We start from the raw sequence: 27,471 nt of genomic DNA, 5'->3' as shown, positions 1-27,471 counted from the left end.
TCTCACATGATTGCGTTCCCAAACACCAGAATCCAAACGCAAGATAACATGCCAACGTTTATTGCGTTTCGTTTGCACGCTCTGAGACCCAATTCATTTCTGATGGAGGAAAATGGGTTCTTCCCTGATTGCAGCAACTTCCATTTTTATACAGATCTTTTGCACCAATTTCCCAGGAAGAGATGATTTTTTTTTTTTTCTCTTGAACACATGGGATGGAAACTGTGCTTTATTTGCAAATGTTTTATGCAATATTCCAATTTTTTCTCATAAGTTAAATTCACAACTGTGAATGGAAACTTTGCTAATGATATTCTGGAATGTAGATATGGATTTTTTTGCTCGACTGCCAAACAAAATGTACATTTCTAAATTGCTTAGGAAAGTTAAAGCGCACCTTTCCACAAACAAACAAACAAACAAACAAAAAATCATTCATGAACAGTAAAAGTTACATACCAACATGTAATAGTAATAGTAACAGTGAAACTTTAAATAAATAAATAAATAAATAAATAAATAAATAAATACATACATAACTTTGTAGTACTCAATTATGGAATTATAAAAGTTTAAAAGCTAACAAATACTACTTTTTTTAATTTTATTTTTTACTACAAGTTTACTGACCTTCCATTAAAAACAGTGGCTATATGCTGATGTGTGTTTTTTTTTTTTTAAACTGAAGTCTGCTAGTCAGCACAACTCAAAGGCCATTCAAGAAATATGATTTATCTGCAGTTTTTCTAAAGGTTAATTGTATTAATCAACTTTAAGAAATGTTTATATCGGTTTAATAAATGTTTAAGTACTTAATGCATGAAATAAACAGCGAACATTTACATTTCATGCCGAGATTTCCCACAAATTCCTGCAGTTCTCTGGGCCGTTCCTCTTGCGTAATCAGGCCCTGCACTTGACAAGTTTCACTGTGACACTGTCTCGGTACAATGTGACCTTCTATGCAAGCAAAGACACTCATTGGGCCCTTGGGGACCATTTGAAAGCACCAAGATTGAGGTGGATGGATCCAGGATGGCCGCCTGCTCTGTTTGAGCCACTAATCTCATCAGAGAGCATCTGACCTCTACTAGCTGTGACATATAGACATGCCGCTGGAGATTATTACTAAAAAAAATGCTAAATACATCAATTGTATTGCAGTTACCATAAAGATAATTCATCAACATGCAACTGCTTGGTTAACTAACAACAGTACTGTAAGTAAATTCATAATTTATCTCCAAATTAACTAATCTAGTTAACTAATTTATCTCTAACTTTTATGGAAACTGAAAAAACATTGCATTTTTTACAAGAATTTCACTAGTTCACACTTACAAATAAGTCAGATAGAATAAATGTGTATTTGGCGTGCTGTCCGAGGAGAGGGCTCCTGGCTCGGTATTCGGCCCGAACCCAGAGTACTCCCCCCGTATTCCTGGCTGTGAAAGAACAAGCCAAGAGTGAGGAGTCGGGGTGGTGGAGGGATGCTGAAACTGTCAAGGAAGTTAGGTGAGTTGACAGAGTGAATATATATATGCTTCCTCTCATGCTGATAGGGTAGACATGGTAATTGTTTGATGAGATGATTGATAGATTGGTTGATTGATTGATTATTTGAACGTGCTCCTCCCGAACTTTGTTTATAAAACATCATTAAACACCACATTGTCAAAGTTGATATTGTGGCTGGCTTTATATATGGTCCAACACTAGCATTGGCCATTAAATTGTTAACATTTCACCAAAATCAAGCTCAAATGGAGTTATGAGGTTTCTAACCAGCGGATTTCAGACATGCGTGTTTTGTCCATCTTTAGAATGGCCGCATCTGAGACAGTAAGTTTGTCACATTATGTTTTCATCAACTTGCAAGTTCTAAAGTTTACTGTAGCTATGTGGGCACTTTTTCTCTTCTGTCATTTGGCCAAATCTCATTTTATTAAAAGATGAAGTGCTACGCACAGGCTATTTATGACAGTACTGGCTATGACTCAATGACAAATGCAGACTAAGACACTCTTTTCTTCTCCTCAAATACATAAAACATTAGCCTTTGTATATACAGCATTTCTTGACAAAAGAAAATGCTGTACTTATTCAAACAAGCAGTTCTTTATTTACCCTTGCATTGCAAACAAGCAGAGACGCTCAAAACTGCGTGCGGAGCTTCATTCACGATAGAGGCGGTGGGGTTATGAGGTTTGAGCTTGAGGATCCAATGGAGTTACAATGTTTAGTCACAAGCTCTTTTAATAACTGTAGTTTTCATTGGTTAAATATTTGCAAAACCAACAGACAGATGTAAAGGGTGGATAATAGTAATGATTTATAAATATAAAAAAGACGGAATATGGAATTATGGGGTTTCTGTCCGATGGTCACACAATTCTCACTATTAACTAACTATCAACAATGACTTTTGCAATAAACTCATAATCACTGTGTAGGATTAAGGGATGTAGTTCATGGCCATGCAGAATAAGACATTAATATGTGCTTTATAAGTACTAATAAACAGACAATATCCTAGTAATATGCATGCTAATAAGCAACTAGTTCATATTTAGAATCAATAATAAATTAATCTCTATTCACAGCAGAAATATTGCGAATAATCCATCTGTAAATATAACAGAGCACTGAATAAAATCCAACATTGTGCAAGAAAGGTCACCAGATAATGAAATGAAAAATATTACAAGTGTCATAGCCATGGCCTAGCAGAAAGTGCACACGCTCCTGAGTTCGAATCCAGCATTTGATTTTAAACAGTTATTTAATAAATAAATAAAAATGCTCAAATCTAAATTTAAAAGAAGGAAATATTTCATTTACACCAATGGTTTTGCTTTTAATACTGAAGTAGTTGTTTTGATCCAAATGTGAAGGGAGAAAATGTCATTCCTCTTACTTTAGCTTTAAAGCACAAGCATTTCAAAAACCAAACTAGAATGTCACAAAATCCGGCTCAACAAACCACGCATCATTTCCATATAAAAGGGGCATCACACATTCAATCTGAACTGACGTGGTGCTAAACTGGAGACGTCCCTCTGCGCCCGGTGACCCGCTCCTGCTCTCAGCTGAGCTGTGAAGAGACCGTACAGACGTTTGAACTCACCGTTTTCTGTATTTTCATGCTCGGTGTCAGTGAGGGTGAGGTTAGAGTTGGCTCTGCTGGAGAGGCAGGAGCTCCGGCCGGATTTGGTGTTGCTCCGGCCCCAGAGTCGGACGGCGTGCTCGGGGGAAATGATGCCGTCCGTTTCTGTGTCAGCGTCTGATCCCACGCTCACGGAGTATTCGCGGTGGGGAAGGCCCATTTCTGTCCTATATGCTGCCATATGGGGCGGCACGGGATCCCCAAAGGCCATGTCTCTGAGAGAGAAGTCCACCCCTGGTACAACACAATGAGAGAAAATACATTCTGTGTTATACACACAAGAACAGACTAAAAACATTTTCTCCATCTCATTTCATATTGGTTTCATATGGTTAAGTGATGATAGAAATGTCTAACAATAATAATAATAGTTATTACTATTATTAAAAGTAGTAATAGTATATAAACTTTTTCCCCGCAAGCATTTTTGAAAAATGCTGCCAGCCAGCGCCAACAATTTTTATCATTTTCATAAAGGTTTCAAGGACACCAGAATATTCTGTTGTATGAACATCTAACTTGCAATATATCAAAAGAAAGAACAGAGCCTCTTCTTTAAAAAAATAAAAAAATAAATAAACAATCGTTTTATATAGCTTTAAGCATTCCTTTTTTAATCAAAACTTAAATGTGGGTAAGTTTCATAAGAAAGCAACATTTTGAGTAAAAAGCTGAGAAAAATCAAGATTTTACCAAAGACGTCTGGATCAGATTCAGAACGATGATCAAATCATAAATGGAGTAGATTGAGTCCATCAAAGCTTCACAGTCCTATATCTCGTCCTGGGTCGACATTTCATTCAGTAACATTATACAGTTTTGATTTATATGCGGTTTAATGTTGGTGATTGTTATTTTACATATGCATCTATGCTATCGCTTATTTCTGCTTCTTCGCCTGTGTTTTAATCAGGAGAGTCAATAGTCTTTCAGAAGAGGTGTAATAGCGCCCCCTACCGTATAACAGTGAGAACACTGAAAGACGGAAAATTACGTCAATAGCGGGGAAAGAGTTAAAAAGGCAGTACATGTAAACTATTAACTTACAATTATTAATTACAAGTGTAATTTGTTTTTACACATATATATGTTATAAATGAACGTGAAGTTTACTTCCAAACTTGAGTGCTGTTTCCAGTGGGAACTTTGAACTGGAACGCCTCTGACATCCAAAGTAAACTGAATGCAGCATAACAAACAAGTTTCTGAGTGAAAAGTTGTTTTTTTAATTACACTTAACTCTTTCCCGCCATTGTAGGAATTTTACCGTAATTTATGAGACAACAATTCAATGCCATTAACGGAATTTTCCGGGTTTCCGGAAGATTACAGAATAAAAAATAAAAAAAACATGTAAAAGAGTACAGAACCTGTGATGCCTTGAAATGCTGTCTAGGTAGGCGTTTTGTAACATATTGCATTCACAGAGCAAACCTTTTCACTGATTGTTTACAGCTTAATGGAAGTTACACCCATAATTCGCGCAAAGCGTCATGGGGCGCAGGAATAATGTGGATATGAGACAACAATTCAATGCCATTTACAGAATTTTCCAGATTTCCGTGTTTTCACAGTTATATGGTAGGGTATGCATCATCTAAAAGAGTACAGAACCTGTGATGCCTTAAAATGCTGTCTAGGTAGGCGTTTTGAAACGTATTTCAAGAGAACACCTTTAAACTGAGCACCTGGTCTTGTATGACACTCCAAATTGACCGGGAATGAGCAATATATGAAACTAGCCAATATTTAATGAACTTGAAAAAAACCTAACGAGAAGTTTATTCAAAATGGAACACTCAAACCCACAACCTCAATGCACATTAAATTCAGAGTGCGCTCATGCCTGGTGGAGACCAAAGTACGAGAAAAAGGAAGCCGTGTCGATGGAGCTACAGCAAATTACAGATTTATGCCTGAGAGTGAGTGTAATAGCCTAATAGTTAGCGTGCCTGAGAGAAACATGGCATTTAGTATTCATGGAGGGGAAGTGCATATTTTTTCAGGTCACCATCAACTGGACACATTAGAAGGTCATAAAAGACATCAGCGAATCAGCATTCACGGCACCCCCCTCTCATTAAAGTCCCAGCACGCTAATGGCAAAACTACAACACCGCATTCGGCTTTCCTTTTATCTCTCCGGTTTTAGATACAGCTTTTTTTTCAAAACGGCTGGAATATATTAGCGACGGATCAAATCGTCACCGCAGTCTCTCTTAATTGCTTGAATGCGATCACTCTCTGAGGCGTATCTGAAAGATGCAGATCTGGAGCCTGTGAGAAGAGCTCTCTCAAAGTGTATGATAGTTCGTCTCGTTTTAATAAGTATGTGTAATAGAAAATGATCAAGAGTGCAGCTTTCCACACTTTAAAAAGAAAATAACAAGCACACAGGTCATGCATCAGGGATTATTACCATTCTTGCCATCAAAAGTTTTAATACAGCTCATTTAGGGGAATTATCATGGGCAATTTTTTTTTTTTTTTGGTAAATAAGGAATATTGTTATGCACTCACACAACCCAAATTTAAGCTAATGCTAAATATTCATTCAACAAGACACAAATCTTAAATCAGGGATGCAAACTCTTGAAAATCTTTCACACACACACACACGTATATAGTATATGAATTATTATACAATTATAATAACAATACATATTATTATAGTATAAATAATATTGTACTGTAAAGTTTAAAAAATAATAATAATATTATATAGTTTTTTGTGTGTGCAAAGTTTGCTTCCCTGTACTCACATTTTTGCCTCTTTGGTTTTACTAAAACTATAGGGGAAAAAAAGAAGTCATTATTTATTTACCTTCATGTCCAAATGGTTGCGCTCTTATTTTCTCATTGGAAAACAAAGGGAAAATGTATGAACTTTATGGACCTCTATAATTGTGTTTTAATAGTGTTTTTTTGTTCTTGTTTTTTGGAGTCTGAAAGCCTCTGGTCACCAATTATAGCCTTATGGAAAAGAGCAGCATGAACACAGAAAAAAATAAATAAATTTCAGCATATGGTTTGGAATGACATGTAGATGAGTAAATAATGACACAATTTTCAAATTTGCGTAAACTGTTCCTGGACAGGACTGTATTTTGTGTCTGTCTGCTGTAGAACAGATTTGAAAAATGCAGTATTTTTGCTGCTGGCTGAAGGTAAATTCTGTGGAGACATGCAGCAATCAGAAATGCATTATACTTTAATAGGCGAATTATAATGTCATCAATAACGGTTCACTTCTGCAAATTAGGCCAGATTGCTTTCAGGGCAAATGCAAACCATATTGGAGTCCATGCAAACCGTAATCCAAGCAAAGCGATTCCAGCCAAGTTTGAAAAACACAGACTCGAATAAGAAAATTTCTTGTTTCATAATGTTAGTTGAACAGAAATTGCACACTTCAGTTTTCAAAGACACTTGTGGTTTTCTCCCTGGCATGGCGGTGAGAGATCAGACATGTGAAATCTTGCCCCGCTCACCTTGCCTGCTGAACTCATCGGCTTCGTGGTGCACCACGTCTTTGACTCGGCTGCCATAGGCCAATCTGGGGTCCTGATCGAAAGCTTTGAGGGTCTCGCTGGAGCTGTAGGACTTGGGGTTGAGCTTGCCGTCCTCGCTGTCAGCTGAGGAGCTGGTGTACCGACGCTCCGTGTCCCGCCTGGAGGTCAGAGAGCGGTAGGGTCTGCGTTCTTTCACTTCCATGGCAACCTTTTCTCTTGTCTCAACATCAAAGGGAGGGAGAGAAGCCAGTTCAGTCCGTACGATACTAGAAGAAGACACAGAAGGAGGGGAAAGACCATGATTACGACATGTAACGTGTTTTTACAGCTAAAACCTAACATTTTAAAGTTTGGGATTAGTCTTTTGTGCTCACCTAGGCTGAACTTAATGGATCAAAAATACAGTAAAAACGGTAAAACTTTTCTGATAACAAAGCTGAATTTACTCCAGTCTTCAGTGTCACACGATTCTTAAGAAATCATTCTAGAATGCTGATTTGCTGCTCAAAAAACATTTATTACTATTATCAATGTTGAAACAGTTGTGCTGAATAATATTTTTGTGGAAACGGTGATTTTTTTCCCCAGTATTTTTCGCTAAATAGTAAGTTCAAAAGAACATAATTTATGTGAAACGATTTTGTGTGTGTAAAACTGTCACTTTTGATCCATTTAATGCATCCTTGCTGAACAAAAAATATTAATTTCTTAAAAAAAAAAAAAAAAAAAAATTTAAATCGCAACATAAAAATACAAAACATCACTCCATATTTCATCATATCTATTCATAGGATTCGACTACCCAGCTATTTTAGTGTGCCACTCTGCCACTCAGCTGAGAGGAATTTTACATTTTTTCCAGCTGGAACATTTTTTCAAGACCCTAAAGGACAAGTTAAAAAAAGAAGATTTCTGGACAATCCTTTAAAATAGTTCTCCCAAGTCGGGGTGACATAATGCGGCACTGCAGCATCTTGTAAACCAGGATCCATTTTTAAAAAAATACAGCACAACAAATCTTGTGGCCGTAAACTTTATTACTTGAATCCCCCTCCCTGCCTTTGAGAAAAACGCTGCGCTTCCAGCAGATTTTTAAGTGGCAGGTGTCCTTCTGTTTGGTCTGGGGTTTAAACGCTGTGAGTCAACAGCCAATGCAAAAATACACCCTTCTGACTCCTGTCACGACTATCAAACTGCAGCAGCCAAGACTCGGATAAAAGGGTGACTATTCCTCACAAAACACTGGGGAAAATATTCAATATAGTTCACCTAAAAAAGACAGTTCAGTCATTATTTACTCAACCACATGACTTGTGTTGAGCACAATAGATTATACACACACACACACACACACACACACACACACACACACACACACACATTTTGGTTGTATGTGTTACCCCTCCGGTTCTACTTGCACCGCTCTGAGTGGGATTCAAACTGGTGTTTCTAGCCTGGGAGGCGGGCACACTATCAAGGGCGCTGAAGACGGCAGACTCTTGAGGGCAGGGGAGTGAGGTTTACTCACACAGCTCTTACTAGCAGGCCTCAGTTACACTCACCCCCTTAAACCACACTCGCATCCGGGTCACGGCACCAATGTAACACCTCGGGTTCTACTCGCTCTGCTCCGAGAGGGATTCAAACTGGTGTTTTCGGCATGGGAGGGGGACATGCTGACAAGGATGCTAAAGACCGCAGTCTGTAGTGCGCCTCTTGAGGCCAGGGGAGTGAGGTTTACTCGTACAACTCTTACTAGCCGGCCTCAGTTACACTCATCCACTTAAACCTCACTGCCATCCGGGTCACGGCACCAATGTGATCCCTCCTACTCGAACCTGCGTTTCCGGAATGGTTCTGGACGCTAAAGATCGAGGCTAAAGACCGTCAGTTGCTAGTGCGCCTCTTGATGCCAGGTGAGTGAGTTTTACTTGCACAGCTGTTACTAGCTGGCCTCTGTATGGAAAAAGAGAAGATCGGATATTCTGCAAAATATCTCTTTTTGCATTCAATAAAACAAAGAAATCCACACTGGCGTGACATGAGGGTGAGTATATTTGCATTTTTGCTGCGTTATTCTTTTTACACACAAGGAAAAGGAATCTACATTATCATCTGCCTCATTAATATTCCAGCCTCATCCCAAATCCGCATTACAAAGCAAACAGCATTGTGAGAAACATTAGACCTTCATAATGCAAGCTTGTCAGCAATAATGCATTCCATCTCTGTAACTAAATGACACTTTGTAGCGTAGTGTAAAAACAAAATGGCCGCATGGAGAGAAATATATTGGTGTAGGCATCACTGTGAGATCAGGCAACCTGACATCAATTTATAGGTCCCTTGATTTTCCCCGGACAGGATATCACACAGAACCGGAGCTGGAGGAGGGGGTCTTAAACATGTCGATGTGGATTTATGAAGTTGATTAGAGGTTGGGTCATTGTTTTCTCTAAGGCTCACTTAAGATAGTGAGGTTTCCCTGCTTGATTCATTTCATTTCCTGGACTTCAGCTCCGATCCAAATCAAGTGTTTCTGACAATACAAGGTTTAGTATCTGTAATGGATTAAACCACAGGATGTGCAGTTTTCAGACATCTCAGACCATAGAGCACTATTCATCCACCGCATCTGCCGACTGAGCATGCAACGTGGGTTAAAAATAGAATACACAATAAAAATAATCTTACGGAAATTGCCAGGAAAACATCTGGGTCACATCTCACCTGAGATATATTTTGAACAAACAAAATGAAACCCATTCTCTGTAACATTATGAAGAAAATCAATGAGATATTGCTTAAATTATAAATGTGTAAAATAGAACAAAGTGTTGGTTGAATTATATATTTACATTTTATTTTAATAAAAAAAGCTTTTACATCCAGACAGAATATTTTCATTAATATAGTGAGAATATGATTTTTTTTTTTTTTTACATTACATTAATGACAATTATGGGAGAAGATGTTTAACGGTCATAAAAACAGTCCTAAAAACAGGTGAAATATTCTTGAGGTAAAATATAAATTCTTATGTAAAATTAAAAACACTCACTATATGGTATTTTGTTGGACTGGATATATATATGAATAAAAATATAATGTACTATCGTATCGATATTTCTTAACATTACAGTAACTGTCATGAAAATGTAGTGTTGAAAAAAATATTTTTGTGAAAAAAAAAAAGGTTACACTTTACAATAAGGTTCATTAGTTAACATTAGTTAATAAATACCTTAATTAACATGAACTAATAATGAATAATACTTCTACAGCATTGAGTAATCTTAGTTAATATAAATTTCAAAATTTATTATAGATGGTTAAAATCAAAGGTTAACGCACAAGCATGAACAAACAATGAACAGCTGTATTTTTATTAATTTTATATTATTCATGTTAGTTAATACATTAATGTTAACTAATGAACCTTATTGTTAAGTGTTACCAAAAATAATTTCAGTTATTAAATTACAAGTAGGCCTATAGATAATGTTAGAATGCTGAACTAAATTAACATTTACATTTTACTTTAAATTATAAAAGCTTTTGAGACTGTAATGATCATTTTTTTTTCACATTAAAGTAATAACAAATATGCAAGATAATGTGCTTAACGGTCATAAAAACAATATCACAAAAAAATCATAATGGACATATAGGTTAAATCTTGTTTATGCAAAACATAAATATTTTTAATTTGACAATGAACATTTTGATATTATAAAAACGATAAATCTGCAAGATTGACACCAGTCGCAGTCTCTGTCTAAGCTGGTAAAAAATAAAAGAAATAAAAAAATTTACAAGTCAACCCACGCATCAAAAATAGAAGGCTTAATCATAATGGAATTTGGTTCTAGATCCTCTTAAAAGCAAAAAAAAAAAACCCCAACAGTACGAGTGGGACAATATGGCCGACTCGCTCTCAGCATTCCCCAGCAGATAAGCTCTTTAAGACCACTGTAATATAAATGTGTGGCACTCCCGCAATAATCTGCAGTAAACTATATCTAACCCCCCTTAAACAGCCTCTTTATTGCCAGGCCCATTGTGAAGTCGGGGTCACCTTTTGTATGGACTGGCAGCTGAAAAGATGGCCGTGATTAATGACTTGGAGACCTCTGCTCCGGGACCTCCGCTGTGGACAAAAACTGCTTTTCTCCTAAAGACCCGCAAGAGCACTTCAGCTGCCGGACCGGAATCTCCAAACCATTTGCTTTTAGGTTACTAATTTTGCAGCATTTAGAAAGAGTCTTCTAGCTTATGCAAATTCATACAGAGACAAAAGAGCCTTTATGGCAACACTTGAGGGGGTTTTGTTAAAGTGCATTGTCTTAATTTCCAAAAGCCTCGCTTCAATGAAATCGCCACGTAATGTGGAGATTCTGCACATACGCCGTGCTCCTGAGTATCCGAGGTCTCGTGTGCACAAGGGTGTACCTTTGGGGCCATGGGAACGCTTTCCGTCTTTTCAGCGACAGAGCGACCCGTCACTTACGCTTTGACAGCTGATGTCTAGTGCAAATACATATCTGTGAAAAGGAAGACACGTTTGACTGACGTTTCTCTGTGAAGAAGCTATTTTTGCTCTCTGTGTGTTTCTCCTATGATAGTGTGTTAAGCTGTATGAATAATCTGGAAAACAAGAATAAAAGTCAGAGATGTCGGCTCCTATCTAATCCCCAGAGCCCTGTGGTGAGCAAAAAGAAAAAAGATATGACCAAAAAACATGATTTCTGCCCTTGCTGAACAGAATGAAAAGGGAACACAATATATGTACGAGATGAACCATGAACTGAAGTTAAGGCAAAACGTTTAAATGTTTGGGATCGGTACGATTTGTTACATTTTTTGAAAGTAGCAGCACCATTTTGTGCACCAAACCTGCATTTATTTCATCAAAAATACAGTATTAAATATTGTGAAATATCACAATTGCTATTTGAATATATTTTAAAATGTAATGTTATGCCTGGGATGGCAAAACTGAATTTTTAGCTTCATTACTCCAGTCTTCAGTGTCACATGATCCTTCAGAAATCATTCTAATATCTAATATCATCATCATAATCTCACTGACCCCAAACTCTGGAACGGTAGTACATGTTTTCTAACCAGATGCACACCGAGGGTACATTTACATGACAGCGATGTAGTAAAAACGGACTAAAAACACTTTATTATTCATGCCAGGCCAGTAGATGGCGATGTCACTTTGTAAAGAAAAACTACACACCTATTGACTTAACACGTAATATGCATGTGCGTGATGTCACCGTTTCACAAATTCGTGTTTTTTGTAGTTTTACATGAAGATGATAACAGTATTGTTTTCCAAAGTTTGCGTTTGCAGGCCGCCAAAACTCTGTTGTCTTGCCAAAACGCATGAAAAGTTTCCGTTTTTAGTTGAAAATGGTGTCGCGTAAATGACCCCTGAAAGTGATAAGGCTGTGCAATGTGACAACAACAGCCAATCAGAACATATTTGATGTTTAATATACAATTATTTGGAGCGGTGGGCGGGGCTACTCATTAAGCAATCAATAAATTCTGATAGGACACAATATTAGCCCGTGGCCCAGTTCTCTGAACTCATTCATTGATTCATTTGCTGTTGTTTTTTTAGAAATGCTATTTATGTATATTGTTTATACTGTCAGTTTTATACATTGATCTTGGCAGCTTTACCTTGTAAGCTTCAATTGAACAAATAATACCCTTTCCTGGAGTATTCAGGGCTTTAATGAAATGTTATTGAATTGTTTATTGAAAATGCAATGAAGACAGCTCTCTGTTGTTCAGGTTTTGCTTAGTTTCCTTTGATTTCCTTTCATTTTAAACACAGCTGAAGCAAAGCACTCTGGGGAAAGTAGCAAACAGCATATCTATAAAACAATCTGCTGCTGAGGTATCAGTTTCCTTATACATTCAATGATATCGATCAGTTAGTCTGTATTCGATGAACATTCATGCACACCCCGTTTCCTGGTTTGGAGCCAAAGAGGAAGAAAAAAATAAAAAAAAAATATAAATGCAAACGTTGTTGTTTCCGGTAAGGGAATGAGGTGATGTTCTGACACCTCAACATATGGATCAGAAAAACAATGCAAGCTTGAGCATCTGCTATGGAGGAAGTGGGGTCTTGGGTAAATGCCTTTAAAGTGACATGAAATTTGCATTCAACATTCTTTTTACTGCTGTAACAGGGCATATTTATGAGTAAAAAAAGGATTTTAAACAAGAAAAAATGTAGAGAGGGATTTGATTTTTTTCTATCGGGAATTGATGAGTGAGCGTTAAAAGTGGGCGTTTTAATGCCAGAGGAGTCAGATGTATAATCTCCGTCTACCAGACAGATTAAGTTGATAATGCCGTAGTACATTGATATATGGGTGTTTCTTCAACTTTGTGCACTTTTATGTCCCAAAGGTTGGTTTTTATTAAATCTAACAGATTTTTTTTTTTTTTTTCACAAAGGTCTTATTAAAACTAAGACTTTTTGCCATGCCTTCAACATATCAAATGACTTATGTATAGATTTGAGCTTTATCCTTGTCCCAGACTTTAAATATTTAAATATGAAAATCCATTATAAAAATAGGTATTATTGCATGTTTAAAAATATGGCATTCCCAACAAAGACTGATAGACTGTCCCACAGTCATATAGTGTCATTGCCAATACACTGACCAATTTTGCCCCAAAACAAGTTTTCAAAAGTGTACAACTGAGAAGACAACAGTGTCAACTGAGGAGTTAGAAAAAATAAAATAAAATAAGACAGAGAAATCAAGGTAAATATCACACAGAATATGTTTGTGCATCATTTTCAATAAAATTGCACCTATCAAATTATACAAAAATTGTGAAAATAGTATTTAACAGTGTGTATTGATATGTAAAATGCTAGCTATGATATTAGCCATAGCAAAAAAAAGTAGACAACAATTTATGCCAAATGTCATTTCCACACATACCAAACACAATGCATAATTTTGAGATGTGGTGGAAATGACAGGACGTGTGAAACTATTATTTATTAGTGTGCATTTATGATAGTAGTCTGTGATTTTATACCAAAAATGTTTACAATGTCATGTCCAACACAATTTCAACCACAGAAAAATATCAAACACAATACGTCAATTGAGATGTGGCGGAAATGACACTTGGTGGGAATTTCATGGCTTTCAAAGAACATCATGGTACTATATATATATTTATTTATTTATTTTAGAAAAAAGGAAATGAATAATGGCGTATCATTTACTGCTCTCTAAACTAAAAGTTGCAGCAACCAATTTATCAAAAAAGAGCTAAAGACTTGGAGGAAAGGGTGTGAATATTCAAAAATATTCTTATTTTTGTGCATGATTGCCAAGCTGCTTTATCAAATGATTAATTAATTGTTGAAATATTACTTAATAGTGCATCCATATCGCATTTTAATTCAATATTGTGCATCCCTACCAATGTTTCAAATGTAATTTTCCATTAGTCATTTCCATCACACATCCCTACCGAACACAAAACATCATTTTGAGATGTGGTGGAAATGACAGTAAGTGTGAAAATAATATATTTATGATCTGTAAAAATGATAGCTATGAAATTAGCCTAAGCAGGACAAAGTAGTCGATGATTTTATGCCAAAATATGCTTCAAAAGTCATTTCCATCAGTCAGTTCAACCAAAGAACACCATAAATCACAATACATTACTCGAGATGTGGCGGAAATGACACTGTGATGGGAATTTGCATGGCTTTCAAAGAACATCATACTTTTCTATAGCATGTCCAAAAGACTTGTTTGTTAGTAAAAAATAAAATTAATACAATGGTGTATCATTTACCTCTCTCGAAACTAAAATGTGCACCAACCAGTTTAGCAATTTAACATAAAAGAGCCCAAGACTCGGAGGGAAGGGTGTGTATAGTCCCTACAGGGAGCCGTCAGGGTGGGACGGGGTCCCAGGACTGCTGGGGTGTTATTAGAGCTCCATGTCCCAGACTGGTGGCTTATGAAGCCCTTCAACTCCGGCTGAGATGAAAGGCTGCCATCTATATGCAAATGGTTTCGGTCTATTCTTGCGACAATTAGTGTGTGTGACAGTGTGAAAGTGAAGCGATTGAGCACTGAATACCAGTGTGGTCATCTATCTGTTGAACTGTTTTCACTTTGATTTGTCAATGTTCTTAATATTTGCTAAGCTAAATTGTTTTTGATTGATTAAATGGCACTGCATATTACATAGACATCTTTCAGAGGATTAAAGCAATCAATATGGTTTGCTGAACTATAACACAGACACAAAACATTTCCAGACTTGTTTGGCGCAGATGGCAAACTAGCAAACGGGCTAATTTTGCCACTGATTTACAACACATGGGACAAAACAAGCTCTTGATATGAATCAATCAATCAAGCACTAGAGTTCAAAAGTTTCATAAGATATTTTATGTTTTTGAAAGAATTCTCTTTTACAAACCAAGGGTACATTTATTTGATCGAAATACAGTAATATTGTGAACTATTTTTTACAATGTACTGTTTTCAATTTGAATGTATTTTAAAATGCAATTTATTTTTGTGATCAAATCTGAATTTTCAGCATCATTACTCCAGTCTTCAGTGTCAGATCCTTCAGAAATCATTTTAATATGCTGATCTGATGCTCGAGAAACTTTTCTTTTTTCACAGTTTCTTTTTTCATATATGTGTAAACCGTGATGCATTCTTTTCAGGATTCTTTGATGAATAGAAAGTTCAAATACATGCTGTTCTTTTGAAATATAAATCTTTTGTATATAAATGTCTTTACTGTCACTTTTGATAAATTTAATACGTTCTTGCTGATTTTTTAAACAATTTCTTTAAAAAACAAAAAACAAATCCTACTGACCTTAAACTTTTAAACGGTAGAGTAAGTTTAGATAAATAAATTAAATGTCCATCAAAAGGGTGTAAATATTGGTACATTTCTGTAAAAAAATATAATCATATCCAGTTACAATAAAAGCCTAAATTATGTTATTTTCTTAAAACCAATGGCAAGTAAAAAGTGTTGCACGTTTGTCCCATGTCTCAAGAATATTAAAGATCCTTTCTGTGGTTTGAGGACTCCATCCATCAGACAGAGAGAGCAGGTTTGCTCACAGCTGACCCATTGGCACAGGGGTCAAATCGATTAGGAAATTCCATAATGAAATAAAAATAGATGCAGTATGTCCTGCTGAAATTTAAGAGGCTTATATATAAGACTATGAATATATGACAATCAACCAGTGTTATTCAGTGGGTCAATAACCACATGACATCAGCCATGAGCTAGACTTCTCATGGTCTAGGACTTTCCTCTTTCAAATGCTATAATAAGTTAGTCCAGGCAATTATTTAAAAAAACAAAGTAAATTCTATATAAGTATTCAATTTAAGCTTGTAAAAATTAAAGAGTAATTAAGTAACTTAAGTAATTAAGTAAATTAAATAAAACTTATATATCTAATACTGATGCACTGGTGTCCCCATCATGCACTGGGGCATGAATAATTAATAAGGTTTCATTTTCCAGCTGCATTTACACTGTTTTATCATTGCTTTTGTTGTTAGGTTTAGTAATGTGTGGTTTTGTGACATCTGGAGTTCATTTTCTACTTAAAATGACACATTCATACTCAAAAATGATCCAACGAATGTTAGCGATATTGTGTAGCAAGTACTGAGATCTCTGTTTTCGATGTTCTAAGTAAAGCATACACTTTAAAAGCACGGCTTATTTCAGTGTTGTATTGTTTAAGTAAAACGTATTTGAAACAGAGTACTGATCAACACACTTTTGGCCAAGATAAAGTTTCTTATTTTCTTTGTTAATTTTACTTAACTTAGTTAAGTAAATTTTACTTAACGGTTTCTAACTTATTTTTACCCAAAGCAAAGCTTCGTTGTGAGTATATCGGGGACTTCAGTTGAAAAAAATCCAAATGAGCGAGGTTCTCTAATCAAAGCTTACCTTAAAAATTCATGTTTTGCCAGAAGAATAAACCAAGCTTAAAGTTCCCTAAACTAATGTTCGGTAGACATCCACCATGCTAGTGCTAGTTAACAAGCTTGTTTACAACCTGAGTTCAGTTTCTGAGGTCCTCCTACTCAACATCACTTACAGGCGAACAATAGCAGTGTTGGAGCCAGAGAGTAGGTTCACAATTGTGTCCCTGCAGGTTTTAAAGTGCGCTCAAAGCTGCAGGCGAGCACCCCTCACTCCTTTTGCGGAGCTTCATTCACATGCCTGTCCTGTGCTGAAAAGCCTGCTGGGTCAACAGAAAGGCTTGCTTTCAATGGGCGAGAGTGAGATGTGAATTGGCGCGGGGGTTGTTATTGATGTGTGCATGCGTGTGCGTAAGATACAGTCTCCTTCTGGGATCAGAAAAGAAACCCTGCTAGCATTTAGAGAGGAAGCGTAAAAGCTTCAAGGTGGAAGTAGCCCAGAAATCTTCCATTTGCGAATCGCTGGGATGCGAAGGTTTCAGGGCGACGGGGCATTAAGTTTGGTTCAGTAAATAACCAGCATTCTGAAATGGGGTGGGGGATTTAAATGCATTTATTCGCTTTCCTCGCCAACGTGCATCCCCGACCTTGACCTACAGAAACGTCCAGACGTCACTGCATCAGCGATCGTCAAAAACGCTGCTTATCCATTAATAGCACGACAGTGAAAGACACCCTAAATCATTTTCATGAGGTGGCAAAGTCATAAAAACAGCAGTGGAAGGGCATGTCAGCGGAAAGAGAGGGAATTGGCGAATGTGTGTGGAGTTATATATAGTAGTGTGTGCGTGAGACATGCTCGAACATCACAGATCGTGTCTATGACCATAAGAAATACATCATCTTGACTCAATCTGCCTCTCTAAATCCTTGAGGAGCAAATGAGCCAAGAAGTGAATTAGGAGCAAAATAAATAAGGAGCATGAGAGCACGACGAGGGGATGGAAAATCAACCTTAAGTCTGGAAAAGCAAGAAGGAATGAACTACATTTTTACATTTTCTAAAGGAAATGTGAGTTGTGCTTGTATGTTTATTTCAAAGACCCATCACGAACAAAGCGTTGGATGGATGGATGCTGCTGTTTCAAAGGTGCTCTCATGCGGTTAGCATGTCAATGCGGGTGCTAGAACGTTCTGGGAGGTTGTTAGTTGGCTATTTAATTAAAAAATGAATGCAGTAGATTTTAAGAAATGGAAGGAAGGAAGGAAGGAAGGAAGGAAGGAAGGAAGGAAGGAAGGAAGGAAGGAAGGAAGGAAGGAAGGAAGGAAGGGGGGAAGGAAAGAGGGGGAAAGGAAGGAAGGAAGGAAGGGGGGAAGGAAAGAGGGGGAAAGGAAGGAAGGAAGGAAGGAAGGAAGGAAGGAAGGAAGGAAGGAAGGAAGGAAGGAAGAAGTAGGAACGAACAAACAAAGAAACAAACAAACAAAGAGAGATATTCATGGATTAATCTAACAATAATATCTATAACATAGGTTCTCAAAGTGCGGCCCGCAGAAACATTTCTGGCGGCCCACGAACATCTGATAACATCTGTAAAACTGTTAAAACTGTAGGCTACATTGCTTTGAAAAAATTAATCTCAGTTTAGTGGTGTTTAGCGGCATCTATAGACATAAGCGGTAATTACAGGTGTGGTCCGACCGATCGCAAGTGACAACTTAAGTGACTTAATGACAAGCTTATTATAGCCGCGTTTCCATTAGGCCTACCTTTCAAATTTTTCACGGCGCGAACACTTGCATTTTCCTATCAACAGTGGAAACAACTTAAAATACTCAATCATTTCTGGTCATACAGAAAATAATAATACATTATTCGCAACTACTTTTATTTGTGTAAACTCATAATAACAAAAAAACGTTGTGCTTTTGTAAAATAAAACAAAACAATCAGTAGCCTACGCACTTTCATGATCTCCGTGAACTGGAGCGCGAGAACTGAAACAAAATATAGCCTATGTTGGCTAAAGCTTGAAATATCCACTCAGAGCCGTCGCATAGACTGTGCGAACTGTGCAACCGCACAGGGCCTCGCGCCACTAGGGGGCCTCGCAATCCTGCTGTTTGTTTTTGTTGTTTTTGGATTTTTTGTCCCCACCACTTTTTAAAACATCTCGCGGCACAAATGTACCATTTCTACAAATAAATAAAACATCTCCAGTTAACTGGCAGAGCATTAATTTCGTTCGTTTTTTAAATAAGAGACGATCTAGCGCTGAAATGTGTTTTTTTAAATCAAGTGATCAAAGTGCTCGTTGCCGCTGCGATCAGTGGCGCGGATACAAGTCAAGTCAAGTATATTTGTATAGCGCTTTTCACAATACAGATTGTATCAAAGCAGCTTCACAGTATTAAATTAAAATAATACAACAAGGTTTGTTTCTAGTGGAATTTATTGATTGATAAAATTAAAATTAAATATCTCCAAAATATCCCCAACTGAGCAAGCCAAAGGCAACAGTGGCAAGGAACCGAAAAACTCCATCAGGTGACCTAATGGAGAAAAAAAAAAAAACCTTGGGAGAACCCAGGCTCAGTCGGGGGCCAGTTCTCCTTTGGCGTTTATGAACTAGAGACCGGATTTAACTGTAAGATTAAAAATATTATATGAATGCCTGGCTGAAGAGATGCGTCTTTAATCTAGTTTTAAACTGGGAGAGCGAGTCTGAGCAACGAACAGTATCTGGAAGACTATTCCAGAGTTTTGGAGCTAAATGTGAAAATGCTCTCCCTCCTTTGGTGGATCTGGATATCCTAGGTGTTATACAGTGTTTTCTTGTGTGGCTCACGCACACGCCGCACTGTCTTCACTCGGACGCGCGCTTCAATCCGTTGCGGATACTCTATTCTGGTGAAATCACAAAACATCATGCGCACAAACGTGTCCCTGCTTGATATACAACCACTGATGAACATAATCGGTTTTGATGAGAGAAAAAAAACGATGCGAGTACGGATTGGAACCCAGAACCTCTGACACGCTTGGCGAAAGTTCTACCTCTGGACCATTCAGACACACGTTGGTTATATAGTCGGATCTATGTATGTATTCACACGATAATTCTCGAGCTGACTTGATGTAAAGCCACTCGTTGCACATAGCAAAAAGTCATAGCTGTGCATGATTATGCTGTATTATTCAACTTGATAAAAACGTATTGCAGCGAGATTATGCGTGCAATAGAACTAGAACAGCTACGTCCGTGTGACTGTTATTCATGCGCAATTGAGCATCCACTTCAAAGAGCAGGGCCTCGCATTTCAAGTTCGCACAGGGCCTCACACCCCACCTGCGACGGCACTGTATCCACTTTTAAACAAACAAACTCGAATCGAAAGCTAATACCTTCTGATGTTATCCGTATGAAAGGTGCATTTCTCTCTAAAAGCGCATCTGCTTAACAGCGGAGATGGAGATATGTTTTTAGCCGACACTTAGAAAACAATAGTTTATTAATAAACAATTAAAATGCCTCGCTGTTTTTTTCAGACACATTTATTATCATTATTCTATAACTCACCTTTCTGTGGGCTGTGGTTCCAGAGAGACAGGCTATAGGCCTATTCAGCACTGTGGGAAAAATATCAATTCCAGGTTCTAATTTGGCCTTAGAAAACCAGTAAAATCGACATGTTTCCCATATTAATTTGTGAATATTTTAAATGTTTAATAAAGGGGCAAAAAGTCATAAACAAAAATCTGAAAATTCGTCGATATTTACTTTTTTGCGCAGCAGTTGGTGTAGCCAGTTCAAATTAAAATTTTGCTGTTCAACTTTGCGTTTTAAAAAGACGACAACCGTTCATTTTTCGTTTTTCAATTAGGCTACGGGTTAAAAAGATAGATAATAATAGCGCAAAACATTTGCGCAAATCTGTAATAATGGAAACGCGACTGACAGATTATAGATATGAATGATGATGATGATGATGACTTGTTTGGTAAGCTTCTATTTTAAAAGTTTCTCTCTCTCTCTCTCTCTCTCTCTCTCTCTCTCTCTCTCTCTCTCTCTCTCTCTCTCTCTCTCTCTCTCTCTCTCCCTCTCCCTCTCCCTCTCCCTCTCCCTGTCCCTGTCCCTGTCCCTGTCCCTGTCCCTGTCAGGTTTTCCTGTGGTGCTTTGGTAGCTGGAATTGCCCCTGAATAAGGCCTATGCTGATAAGAAGCAAGGCACACTGAGGTTGTTTGTTCTAAATAAGTTTGTTCTTGAAATGGACTGCACACAGGACTGTTATATCCCAAATTTGTCTGTTGAGGGTAGAGAACCCCAGGGATTTTGTTTGCATTGCAATTTTTCTCAAGATTTGCCAGGTTTAGCCTCAGTTATATAATAATAGCCTCAATAAATGTAAACTGTAGAGATGCAACCTGGTCATTAAAATTATTTCAAATGGGATTTTCTTTTCAGTATTTTTATTTTTATTTTTCTCCCCCGCCCCTTTGGCGGCCCTCAGTTCAATGTTGGGTTCCTAAATTGACCCTCACCTATCAAAACTTTGAGAACCCCTGATCTATAACATGCATTTACAAATTAAATAGGGTGACATTTCATTATATAATATATATAAAAAGTAACTTCAAATTGAGCAATAAATAGATGTCTTTAAGGCTTTATATTTAATTAATGTTTAAAAATGTAGTTAAATGTAATAATAAATAATTTTATGAATTTTATAATTGTATTAATTAATATTTAAAAGCAACATCTGGCCTTTCTTTTTTCTTTTATTTTCTGCTATTAAAAATAAATTGAGGGGGCAGGAAATATAAGATATTCTTCATCCTGCATCCTTTTCATCATGGTTTTATAAATTATATATATGAGGATGATGAAGTAAGTTTTGTTGGAAAATATCCATGAATGAAATAAACATAATCAATCAATCAATCAAAATGATGGGAGGGTTTTTTTTAACAGTTTTAAATGTCTATTTGTCAATTATTTGTAACAAATCAATAACACATAAATATTTAACATTTTAAAAACAACATCTGCCCATTCTTTAATTTTTTATCTGCCCGTTTTAATAATATTTATGTAATATAAAAATAAATTATGGAAGTTATGTAATGTATTGTTACATTGAACAAATATTTTAAACATGGGAGATATAAAACAAATAAAATGTCTATTAGTCAGTTTTATAGTGGCACTCCTAGTGCTCGAGCCCATCCTCAATCATATTGTGTTCCTTCCTTCAGAGCAAATCCATGGGATTTTAGCCCAATGAAAATATCCTTCATGTACGTAACAGTGATGCCTGCCTCAGCCTGCACTCCAGCAGAAAGGAAAGGAAATAAATGTGAATGTTGCAGTGTTTGTGTGGGGACAGGTGGGTGTTCTGTGCCACTCCGGCTCATTAGCGAGCGATTAGCGCTCATTACGCCCCTATGGCCAGGCTTGGCTTGATTTATAACCCCGGAAGGGTTGAGAGCAATCTTAATACTCGCTTAAGCAATAATCAACTGCTTATAATCCCTCAGCTCTAAGCCCAGAATCCCTAAACTCCAAACGTGTTGGTTTAACACAGCCGGGGCGGTGAGAAGAGATTCTCAGAAACATCACTGAAGCAGACAGGCTCTCTCTGGCGCTTCCTTCTCGGACTCTTAAACAGAGGCTGATCACTCACAACAGACCTCGAATAGGAGAGAACCACAGAAGTGTTTTATGCTAAAGGGACATAGCTCGGAATATTTTTCGCTTCACACTAGCGTGGTTTAAAAATACTTCACTCTTTCCTTGAGGTGTAAATGATGTGGCAGTGACGGGCTGCATGGCAAGGCAAGGCCTGTTCTCGTGTTGCACGCTGTTATTTGTTTTGCAGTGTGGCATCATGTGATTTTTTCGTGCATCGCTGGCAGCTGTGAGAGGTTGTGGCTGTGTGTGTGTGTGTGTGTGTGTGTGTGGGGCTGTGTGTGTGTGTGTGTGTGTGTGTGTGTGTGACAGGAAGTAGCTGATGAAGAGGACATGAGGACAGACCTGCCGTTACACTTAACGCCATGACAAAGCCAAAGAGACATACGTTCCTTGCTCACATTACATAAAATGCCCCCCTTAAGAGCATGTCATTTTAGATTCATATTTCATAGTTATTTTATTTTAAATATTGCTTATTTTATTTTCGAATTTCCTACAACATACAGTTTTGATGATGATGAGTCATGCCATAAATAAATCAAATGTGTGTAACACTTAAGTTTAGGGTCCAGTTCTCACTATGAACTAGGCTAGTTGCTTATTATCATGCATATTACTTAATACTAGGATATTGGCTGTTTATTAGTACTTATAAAGCACATATTAATGCCTTATTCGGCATTCCCATATTCTACATCCCTTAATCCTGCATGATTAATCGTTAAAAGATCTCCATCTCGATTCAAACATGCGATTTCAATCCTACATGGCAACGATTCATTTGCCTTGAACAAAATCATTGCGGAACATTCAGATCTGCGATGGCGCTGCGGCTAAAAGCAGTTATCATATCAGTTATCGTCTTTTCAACCACACAGTATCATTATTTCTGTGTAACAACAATTGAGATTAACACAGAAGTACTGGGATAAAAGGTTATAGTTCGGATATAAACACTGATGTCTACGGAAGCAATCAAAATACAGCAAATCACCTTTTGAAAGTAACTTGGTGCCTCAATTGACCATTGTGTCGATTTATATCATTACAACAGTAGGTGGCGACAAGTGACCATAAAAAATGTATCTGTCATTGAATCATTCATTCAAGAGATTCGTTCAAAAAAGCAGATTCATCAAAAAATTAAACAACTGAAATCTTTATGAGTGAGTCATTGGGCCCTATTTTAACGATCTGAAACACAAGTATCAAACGTGAAACGCAAGTAACTTTGTGGGCGGATCTCGGGCGCTGTTGCTATTATACCGCGGGATAAATGACTCTTACACCCGACGCAAATCTATAATGGGTTGGTCTGAAGTAGCTACATTACTCATAGGAGTGGTTTGGGGTTTGGGTGTAATGTGAAATAAACCAATCAGAGCGTCATCTCACATTCCCTTTAAGAGCAGCCGTGCTTGTTTCATAGCAGATTGATATTATAACGGCGGATTTGCCAGGCGCACGCCAGGAGCGGTTCACAGCCGAGGAGACTGATGTTCTCGTCAGGGCCGTAAAACACAGAGAAGTGACATTGTATGGGGATGGGAGAAACCCACCCAAATTAGCTTCGGTTAAACAGGCGTATGATAATTAGGGTAAATGTGTAAGCTAGATTTATGCCTATTTTTTCACATCTTCATGGACACAACAATGAATTCGTGTGTTAATATTTTTCCTTGTAATAATGTAGCCTATGATTTGCAAAAATGAAAACTGCTGCTTCTGTGTAGATGAGAGAATCAAAGTGCATGTGTGTTGTGCACACGATACATTATGGCCAAGCATGCACCCTCAAAATAGCATTTGAATATCATGCGCAACGCGCCACTGACTTTAGACTAGTTTTTTCCTGGTCTGTGGTGGAATTGTTTTCTGAAACTGCAAAATAGCACCAGGGAACGTTTGCGCCGGAACACGCCTCCTCTTTGCGCTGAACCGCCCCCGAGAGCGCAAGTTAATTTCCTAATTTACCGACGTGCGTCTGCGGAGGGAAAAGTCCGCTGTGCGTCGGGTGCAAAATAGGAATGATACATGCGTCGGTGTACAAAGTCAATTGCGCTTGGTGCAAGATAGGGCCCATTGAATCATTCATTCAAAATGATTTAAAAAAATAAATAAAAATTATACTAGTTAAACATTTTAATAAACTACAGCATTTTATGACATGTTATTTTGTTTAGCTATCTGTTCAGAATCGTGATCTCAGTTTGAAACAAAAAAAAAATTCTCAATTTATCTAGAATCGTGAAGCTCCACCTTTACTTAACTACCTTACTATTAATAAGCAGGAATTACGAGTTTATTGAGGCAAAAAGCGTAGTTAATAGTTAGTTAAAGGGATAGTTCACCCAAAAATGAAAATTCTGTCAGTAATTACTCACCCTCATGTTGTTCCAACCCCCGTAAGACCTTCGTTCATCTTCAGAACACAAATTAAGATATTTTTGATTAAATCTGAGAGCTGTCTCACTCCTCCATAGGCTTCTAAGGGACTGAAACTTGCTGGCCCAGAAAAGTTATTAAAGACATCGTTAATATAGTCCAAGTGACTACAGTGGCTCGATCTTAAGTTTATAAAGCGACGAGAATACTTTTTGTGCGCAAAAACAAACAAAAATAACGACTTTATTCCACTATTCATTTCCTTCTCTCTGGGCCTCGGGTCTTTTCACGTAGTGTTTTTGCGTAGCGCGTCTGTGTTGCACGTCGGCCTAGAGAGAAGGAAATGAAAAGTGGAATAAAGTTGTTATTTTCGTTTGTTTTTGCGCACAAAAAGTATTCTCGTCGCTTTATAAACTTAAGATTGAGCCACTGGAGTCACTTGGACTATATTAACGATGTCTACATTACATTTTCTGGGCCAGCAAGTTTCATTCCCTTAGAAACCTATGGAGGAGTGAGACAGCTCTCAGATTTAATCAAAAATATCTTAATTTGTGTTCTGAAGATGAACGAAAGTCTTACGGGGTTGGAACAACATGAGGGTGAGTAATTACTGACAGAATTTTCATTTTTGGGTGAACTATCCCTTTAATTGAACTTAAATAGAATTGGACCCTAATCTAAAGTGTGACCCAAATGTTTTTATTTATTTTAAAGTATATTTAAGACAGTTATCTGCAATGTATATATATATATATATATATAAAAATCATGAACAGAAAATCAGCATATTCTGAAGGATCATGTGACACTGAAGACTGGAGTAATGATGCTGAAAATCACAGCTTTGATCACAGGAATAAATTACATTTTAAAATATATTATATAAATATAAAATAATTACATAATTATAATATTTCAAAATACTACTGTTTTTATTTTTTCATCACATTAATGCAGCCTTGGTGAGCATTCTTTTAAAAGAAAAATAATACTGGCCCCAAGCTTTTCAGTGTATTTCAAACATTACAGCAAAGAGTTTGTCATTTTATGACAATTTTATGGTTTGAGCTAAAAAATTCTGACATTACAAAAATACTGTTCACCAGCTCACTAGAGAGTTGATTATTTGTGTCTTTCCAACTTGTGTGCTTCAGAGCTCCAAAATAAGTTTTTTTGCCACTTTGTTTCAGAATATGACAGCTGGTTCATTAATTCACAACATCTTTCTGTGATGACAAAGAAATGCTGCAAATATTTAAGACCATCAAGATCATCTCAAGGGAATCTGGTGTACAATGCAAAAATAGCAACTAAAAATATACAACCAAATAGCTTTATTTAGATGATCATTAATAATACTGACCCCGTTAAGGCAAAAATAACTCTTCATGACTTCCAAATGTCTGTCTGTTTTCCAAAAGAAAGCTGATTGGAATGAATCCCTGGAAAGAGGGTCATCATTTGGTTTTCCGTGAATTATCTTTGCTGAATAATTCTTTGTAGTCAGTGATGCAGAACCCAGATCTGTCAAGCAGTCAGCTAAAGGCGGTCTGCTCGCCGGGCTAAGCGTTAAGTACATCTAAAGCCAACTTAGTCTGAATACTAATGTTTGCGTGTGATTACATTTGCATGGATATTTACTTTCTTACAACAAATGACTTATTGTGTGTCTTATTCTGAACAAATGCATGTTATTTCAAAGTACAAGAACATGCGTATTGTAGCAACGTTTCGTCAAAATGTAAAAACTTGCTTCGCCTTCCTTTTCTCCTGACATCATCAAGGCCTCTATAACATCCACTTTTCACCATTGATTGTTTTTAATGGATAAAATCACATCCTACATTTTCTTCTTGTGATGCATTTCCGAGTGCAATAAAGAATTCAACGGTACAGAAGTAAAATGGGTTGCGATTGCAGTTTCAGACTGTCACTATAACAATATGTATACAAATAATAAGGCTGAAGTCCCCATCCAGCATCCTAAATGACACATGATTGCACTACAATCCGAACCATGTGAGCAAACATGTCCCCCCCGTGACACTCGGCGGGATTCAGTCTGATTTAAGGTGGGGATAAAACATCAAATCTCTACCCGGCTTACCCCGACCACTGGGTGACAATTTCAAACCCTGCCAGCCAGAAAGCTCTTTATGGAGATCTTTTCAACCACTGCACACACACACACATTTACAGACACACACCGTTTGGAGAGAATACTGCTTTGATAGCCCGGGGTCTCATGCTACATTTTCTGAAGAGGCACTCAGTGCCAGTCCTGGATGAAGAAAAAAAAATAAAATAAAAAAAATAAAAAAAATCACCACGTTATTATTATTAGTAGTAGTAGTATTAATAGTATTATTAATATTGTTTTTAATAAAAAAAATAATAAACATTTGTTGATGTTAATAATATGTACTTAAATGTATTTAATAGGCCTATTACTACTTACTACTACTACTACTACTACTACTACTACTATTCCTACTACTATTCCTACTACTACTACTACTACTATAATAATACTAATACTACTACTACTATTACTACTACTACTACTACTACTACTACTACTACTACTACTACTACTACTACTACTACTATTCCTACTACTAATACTATTCCTATTACTACTACTACTACTACTACTACTACTACTATAATAATACTAATACTACTAATACTATTACTACTACTACTACTACTAC

At 37.0% G+C, this 27,471-nt stretch overlaps 1 protein-coding gene across 9 annotated transcripts in view; it reads right to left on the bottom strand.

The window, feature by feature from the left end:
• tenm4 (teneurin transmembrane protein 4) overlaps positions 1-27,471 on the bottom strand; it is a 245,647-nt gene that overhangs the window by 169,534 nt on the left and 48,642 nt on the right. For all 9 annotated transcript variants that reach the window (XM_079885418.1, XM_079885420.1, XM_079885419.1 and 6 more), the window contains exons 2-3: positions 6,658-6,944; positions 3,128-3,400 (exon numbers count right to left, since the gene is read on the bottom strand). In XM_079885418.1, coding sequence (XP_079741544.1) covers positions 3,128-3,400; positions 6,658-6,880 — 496 coding nt within the window. In that variant the 5' untranslated portion in view covers positions 6,881-6,944. The remainder of the gene's footprint in view (positions 1-3,127; positions 3,401-6,657; positions 6,945-27,471) is intronic.

The sequence above is a fragment of the Squalius cephalus genome (assembly GCF_949319135.1).
Source record: "Squalius cephalus genome assembly, chromosome: 11".
In the NCBI taxonomy this organism is placed as follows: Eukaryota; Metazoa; Chordata; class Actinopteri; order Cypriniformes; family Leuciscidae; genus Squalius; species Squalius cephalus.
Note: the sequence above shows the minus strand (reverse complement) of the source record. Positions and strands in the feature narration are given on the sequence as shown.